Below are 7,088 nucleotides of genomic sequence, written 5' to 3'. Positions count from 1 at the left end.
GTTGAGAAATGTGACGTGACATCAAAATGCGTAAATTTAAATTGAGAATTGTTTTATTTAAAGCTTTCGTGACTGCAGGGATTTATCTGGTTATAAGGTCGGTCGGCTACAGACATCAGCAGTCGGAGTTCATCACGACCACGGTGGTGAGATGTTGACTCCCTCGCCCGGTACTCAAGCAGTCGTGGGTTCAATCCCTCGTACCAGGTGAGGAAGTTAACATCTCCCAGCCACCGTGATGATGACGATGATGATGAGTGAGACATGACAACTCACAATATACAGCAGCAGCAGCAGCGGGCATCGTCGGGATGGAACCCACGACCTCTTGCGTACCGTGCGAGGTGTGTTGACATCGTCACCCCCGCTCCGCTTCTCCTGCACAGAGTCGCTGGCCGTGAGAACTCCGATGGGTTCCGTCTCCCCGCCGCTGCTGCTGCTGCTGCTGGGACTCTGCGCCTTCGCACAGCTGGGGGCAGTCGCCAGCGCCGCCTGGTGGTCAGCGCCGCTCTCTTCCTCGTCAATCCTCCGCTGCTGCGATGAGCGCGACACGTTTCTGAGTTTATTTATTTATGAGCAACCTTACCTAACGTCTTGCACACACACGCCCCCCGTACACCTGGTAGCGGGCAGGGCTTTCGTGACCAATATCATCCACAAGAGTTTTTTTGCGGGGGGGGGTTAGATCGCGTAAATGTATAAATGTTGTCATTAAAAATGTATCTAGCCACCACGATGATGAGAGAGAGACGCAAACTCCAAATATACAGCAGCAGGCGTCAGGGTTGGGATCGAACCCACGACCTCCTGCGTACCAGGCGAGGTAGTCAACATCTCATAGCCACCACGATGATGAGAGAGAGACGCAAACTCCAAATATACAGCAGCAGGCGTCAGGGTTGGGATCGAACCCACGACCTCCTGTACACCAGGCGAGGTAGTCAACATCCCCTAGCCACCGTGATGATGAGAGAGAGAGAGACGCGCAAACTCCAAATATACAGCAGCAGGCGTCAGGGTTTGGATAGAACCCACGACCTCCTGCGTACCAGGCGAGGTAGTTAACATCTCCTAGCCACCGTGATGATGAGAGAGAAAGACACACAGACTCCAAATATACAGCAGGTATCAGGGTCTGGATAGAACCCACGACTTCCTGCGTACCAGACAAGAGAGTTAACATCCCCTAGCCACCGTGACGATGATGAGAGAGAGACACACAGACTCCAAATATACAGCAGCAGCAGCAGGCGTCAGGGTTTGGATCGAACCCACGACCTCCTGCGTACCAGGCGAGGTAGTCAACATCTCCTAGCCACCGTGACCCTCCCCACCTCCCACCCCTCCTCTGCAGGTCGCTGGCAATGTGGGTCCCCCCGGCAGTGGACCCCTCGCAGCGTCCGCTGCTGCTGTGCAGCGTGGCCCCGGGGCTGTCCCCCGCACAGCGCCACGTCTGCCGGCAGCAGCCGCACTTCATGAAGCTCGTGGTGGACGGCGCGCGGCTGGCGATCGCCGAGTATCGGCACCAGTTCCAGGCGAAGCGCAAGCGCAAGGCGCCGTGCACGGAGGACGGGCTGGTCCCTTTGGCTCGGGCAGGTAAGGAGATCGTCGCCCGGGTGAGAGTGCACGGAGGACGGGCTGGTCCCTTTGGCTCGGTCGGGTAAGGAGATCGTCGCCCGGGTGAGAGTGCACGGAGGACGGGCTGGTCCCTTTGGCTCGGTCGGGTAAGGAGATCGTCGCCCGGGTGAGAGGCGGCTTCGAGCCTCTGCCGGTGACGGGCGGGTTTGAGTGACGGGCGCTTGGCGCCGTAGCGAGCCGTTCTACGTCACTAGAGTAGCGTGGCAGTGTGCGGTGTGTAGTGTACTACACACTACAGTAGTGTAGTATTGTGCGGTGCGCAGTGTACTACACACTGTGTACTGCACACTACTATACTGCTGTAGTGTGTAGTACACAGTGTGTACTACACACTACAGTAGCGTAGTAGTGTGTAGTACACACTGTGTACTGCACACTACTATACTGCTGTAGTGTGTAGTACATAGTGTGTACTACACTATGTACCACACACTAGAGTAGCGTAGTAGTGTGCGGTGCGTAGTGTACTATACACTGTGTACTGCACACTACTATACTGCTGTAGTGTGTAGTACACAGTGTGTACTACTACACTATGTACCACACACTACAGTGGTGTAGTAGTGTGCGGTGTTAGTGTGCGGTGCGTAGTGTACTGCACACTACAGTAGTGTAGCAGTGTGCGGTGCGTAGTGTACTACACACTACAGTAGTGTAGCAGTGTGCGGTGCGTAGTGTACTACACACTACAGTAGTGTATCAGTGTGCGGTGCGTAGTGTAATGTATCCTGAAAGCACGCAACGGGGTGACCGCGTCTGTTTGACGGTGACCCCTTCAAGTCGGGGTTGGTCACCCTGCCCAAGTGTGGCCCAGGCAGTCCCCAGGTATGAAGCCGTGTCTTGTGTCTCACAAGGTGCTTGCTCATCATCAAGGTTTTGTGTTAGATCGCATCAACGTGAATGCTGCGGTGTCTACCCGCCACCATCCGACACGGCCAATTCAGTTTGGTTTAGAGTGTCGCTTAAATAGAATGTGGCCAATTTTGGCTATCGCCCGTGACGGCGGTTGTCCCCTCGGCGAAAGATCGCGATACCCGCGTTGTAAATGTGGCGGAGAATTTACTTTCCAACACACGGCAACAGGTCAGTGCTGTACCAGGGTAACGAGCGCGTTAGGCTTAGGGTTAGTATTCTTAGGTTTTTTTCGGTAAAGTCACCGTGTAGGTAAAACATTAAAATTAATAAAAGTAAAATAAAATAAACATCACGACGTTTCGGAGGCAACACAAGTCTCCGTCATCAGGTGGGACCGTCACAGCCAGATTTGCTGCATCAAGTGAGGCAAAGATTCAAGATTGCCTCACTTGATGCAGCAAATCTGGCTGTGACGGTCCCACCTGATGACGGAGACTTGTGTTGCCTCCGAAACGTCGTGATTTTTATTTTACTTTTACTAATTTTAATGTTTTACCTACACAGTGACTTTACCGAAAAAACTAAGAATATGAATCCTTGCAGTCACGAAAGCTTCAAATCTAGGTTTGGGTTAGGTTCAGGTGGAACCGTCACAGCACGACAGCTGTATCAAGTGAGGGAAATTCCAAGAAAACAGTCCTTGTATATATATACTGGTTGAGGGTGGGAGGAGCTAAGGGTAGGCCCTGAATATTATTGTTGTGGGGTTCGGTGCGGCTGAAGCACGCTGTTAGGAATGAGCCTTTGTTGTGTAAACTAAGGTGCGGATGATTTTAAAGGTGCGTCTAAATGGGACTGAGCCTTTTGTTATGTAGAAGTGGTGCGGCTGAAATCGTTGCCAAAAATGAGTCTTTGTTGTGTAGAATGGTTGAACTGGGAGGTTCCAAGAGTTGTTAAGGTGCGGCTGATGTAAAGGTGCGGCTGCTGTGAATGGGACTGAGCCTTTTGTTATGTAGAGGTGGTGCGGCTGAAATCGTTGCTAGGAATGAGTCTTTGTTGTGTAGACTGGTTGAACCGGGAGGTTTCAAGAGTTGTTAAGGTGCGGCTGATGTAAAGATGCGTGTAAATGGGACTGCGCCTTTTGTTATGTAGAGGTGGTGCGGCTGAAATCGTTGCTAAGAATGAGTCTTTGTTGTGTAGACTGGTTGAACTGGGAGGTTCCAAGAGTTGTTGAGGTGACGTTTCTATTTCGGCGATCTACGCCAGAAAAACAAACAACCTCCATTATAGACAAATGATCAAATTGTTTTGTGGGTGGGGGGGGTGGGGGGGCCCAGGCTCTCGCGAGGCCGCCTTCTTCTCCGCCCTCACCGCCGCCGGCGTGGTGCACGCCGTGGCGCGCGCCTGCAACACGTCAGAGGTGATCCGGCAAAACTGCACGTGGACCTACCAACCCTGGTTGCTTCCCGGAGACAACGTCAAATACGGACGCCATTTTGCCAAGTTGTTCTTGGACGCGGGCGTCAAAGACCGCTGGAGGCAAGGAGGGCGACGCAAGTCTTTGTCGAAGTTCCTCCTGATGGAACTGCACAACAACGAAGCGGGCCGGCGGGTGAGCGAGCGGGCGGTAGGGATTGTCGTGAGGAATGTTTTTTTTATGGGAAAATTAACTCACAGCGGCCTAAAGCCTACAGCTAGGCCTAAAGCCTAGAACTAGGCCTCAAACTCTCCCTTCGTATCGTACCCCCGCGTGTGTGAAAGGGAGTTAATGTTTCACAATGTTACATTCCCTGATGTTTTTAAATAGAAACATTTACATTTAAAGCTTTTACATTAACAATTAAAACATTTAAATTTAAAATTAACTCACAGCGGCCTAAAGCCTACAGCTAGGCCTAAAGCCTAGAAGTAGGCCTCAAACTCTCCCTTCGTATCGTCCGATTAGGTGTAGCAACATCGCCCCCTACTGCAAACACTTGGCAGGACCCTACAAAAACCTTTAGACTCAGTGGGGCTTTCCTGGCTAAACAAGTGTAATAATACATTATGTTTATATTTTTTGGTTACTCGTTCCTACCAGCCCACCCCGCAGGGTCCTGTTACGGGAAAAAGTATCGTTTTGTAATAACACGCTGGAGACGGCTTGTGGAATCGGTCCTTTTATTTCACTTCTTGCAGCTCACAAACACTCCCCGTTGCTGGCAGGCAACGGGAAGCGGGCAGACAGACACCAGAGACCCACCGCCACGTGGCACCTGGAGCCCCACTCGCGCGTGGCCCCTCTCTCTCCCTCTCTTAGTTCCGTGTCTGACCCCGTGTCTCTCCCCTTATTTAACGCCTGGGTCACGTGGTACCCTCCAGCCAATCCTCAACAGCCTGCGCCGAATGTTCCAGATCCCCCCCATCAACTCCCGGGACCAGGCCCCTGACTTGTCTTCCCATTGGCTGAGGCCAAGACCAGCAGAACCAATCACCGAGATTCCCCATCAACTCCCGGGACCACGTCCCTGACTTGTCTTCCCATTGGCTGAGGCCAAGACCAGCAGAACCAATCACCTAGATTCCCCATCAACTACCGGGACCAGGCCCCGACTTGTCTTCCCATTGGCTGAGGCCAAGACCAGCAGAACCAATCACCTGGCTGACATCCCGTGATCACGCCGGGGCCATGCTCCCAGGCTCTCCCCCCATTGGCTGTAGAGCGGGACCGGCAAAGCCGATCGCCACGTGAATCCGACGTAGGCTCTTCATTACATCACCCCCTTTGTGAAATGCTGCACATGTATATAGTTGGGCTTAGTTGTCTAGGGGTTGTATTTCAGACGCTGTCGCCTCGACAGACCCGGTTTCACCTGAGGACGGCTGCTTGCGTTGTGGCCGAAACGTCCGTGAGAATTATTTTATTGTGTTTTATTTGTATTATTTTATTACTTCCATTCTTCGTAACTTTACCGACAGACCTGTTCTCCACCTGAGGACGGCTGCTTGCGTTGTGGCCGAAACGTCGTGAGATTATTTATTGTGTTTATGCTGCTTGCGTTGTGGCCGAAACGTCGTGAGAATTATTTTATTGTGTTTTATTTGTATTATTTTATTACTTCCATTCTTCGTAACTTTACCGACAGACCTGTTCTCCACCTGAGGACGGCTGCTTGCGTTGTGGCCGAAACGTCGTGAGAATTATTTTATTGTGTTTTATTTGTATTATTTTATTATTTCCCTTCTACGTGACGACTTTACCGAAATAACCAAGAAGATGAATCCCTGCAGTCACGAAAGAAGCTTTAAATCGAAATTTAGGGGTTGTATTGTTCAGCAGTTCTGCTGCTGCATCTTGCCACCTGCCCGGGGTGCGGTCAAGGGATGGCTCCGTATTGCTCAACCACGTTTATGCTGCTGGCTGAAACTGGAGCGTGCCACTGAGAGGGTGGGGCCTTGCCTCCCCCTTACAGCCCCACCAAAACTAAGCACCCGCCTGGGTATTTTGTACCATCGGACACTCCACAACTCTCAATTGGTGATGGGGCAGTTGTGGAGAGTTTCCCGTAGCTGGGCAGTGTGCCTATGACCAGCTCTGTGGCAGAAGAGTTCTCAATCAATCGAGTGGCATTATCTTTGCATCGACTGCACCATGCTTTGCGGAAGCTACCTGGTCTGTTGCTCCACACAAAGCTTCGGGTCTTCTTGGCCATGGTCATGCCCTCTACGCTTGCAAAACATGGACCCCCCCCCCCACACCCCTATCTGCTTAGAAATATTTCAGGCTGGCCTGCCTCCAATCCATTCTGAGTTTAACCAACAGGCTGGATTGTGTGAGGAGCTCACAAATCCTTGAAAGATCTTGACAAAGTCCCATTGAGCTCCTCCGGCAGGCAAGGCTGCGTTGGCTGGGCCATGTAGCCCACATGCCCAGCCACTGCATGCCTATAACCGCTTTGGTTTGGCCGGATAGAGGGTGATAATTTATTTATTTTACCCTTTTATCTGGAAACAAAACTGACACCTTTTTTACAAGGAGTCATGTTTGCATGGACCACAATACCTGCGGTCGGAATGCAAACAAAAACCACAACTCTGATAATGTATGCACTGTCCTTGACATTGATTTGTGTCCACACCCAAGACAGCTTTTCTTAGAGCCTAGTCTCACATGGTGTTGGACCAGACGACGCCAAAAGGCGCACAACTCAAAGACAATGCACCATCAGAGTATCAGAGCTCGGGGTAAGCATTTACACCATTGCAACCTCATTTGCCAGTTGCCAGATAAAATGGTAAAAAAACAATTATATTTTGCTACTGGCAAAGGAGGTTCGAACGGATCGGGGGTGCTTAAAGGGCGCGGCACGGGCTAGAGAAGAGATGAAGTGATGTGGTACAGGAGGACGTGGAGCTGAGTGGACTTGCCGATGACCGGTACCAGCGGTGTCAAGATCGGCCTCTGTGGAGGAGGCTCGTGAAGGACGCTACTGGGCAGTCGGAGGCAGTCGCCCTCCAACAACAACGGAGGGCGGAGGAGCGACGCTCACAACAACGAGCGGAGCGCCGGGTGGCTAAAGCACAGCAAGTTGGCACAGTAGGGGGCACAGGTGGTG

General features: G+C 51.8%; 1 protein-coding gene across 1 annotated transcript; it reads left to right on the top strand.

Moving 5' to 3' along the window:
• On the top strand, positions 1-5,105 carry LOC133362574 (protein Wnt-5b-like). Its single transcript, XM_061581512.1, has 3 exons — positions 1-498; positions 1,355-1,596; positions 5,032-5,105. The coding sequence occupies exons 1-3, from the start codon at positions 410-412 to the stop codon at positions 5,103-5,105; spliced, it is 405 nt and encodes a 134-aa protein (XP_061437496.1). The 5' UTR covers positions 1-409.
• Positions 5,106-7,088: the final 1,983 nt, after the last annotated feature.

The sequence above is a fragment of the Lethenteron reissneri genome, unplaced genomic scaffold, assembly GCF_015708825.2.
Source record: "Lethenteron reissneri isolate LAM-NWPU_2019-01 unplaced genomic scaffold, ASM1570882v1 scaffold_1532, whole genome shotgun sequence".
In the NCBI taxonomy this organism is placed as follows: Eukaryota; Metazoa; Chordata; class Hyperoartia; order Petromyzontiformes; family Petromyzontidae; genus Lethenteron; species Lethenteron reissneri.
This window is presented reverse-complemented; position numbering and strand designations above follow the sequence as displayed.

Excerpts from the sequence above, each read along its gene's own strand:
- LOC133362574 (XM_061581512.1), top strand. The coding sequence starts at position 410 with ATGGGTTCCGTCTCCCCGCCGCTGCTGCTGCTGCTGCTGGGACTCTGC. Across the intron at positions 499-1,354 it reads GTCGCCAGCGCCGCCTGGTG|GTCGCTGGCAATGTGGGTCC; the intron begins GTCAGCGCCGCT and ends CCTCCTCTGCAG. Across the intron at positions 1,597-5,031 it reads GGTCCCTTTGGCTCGGGCAG|ACCAGCAGAACCAATCACCT; the intron begins GTAAGGAGATCG and ends GCTGAGGCCAAG.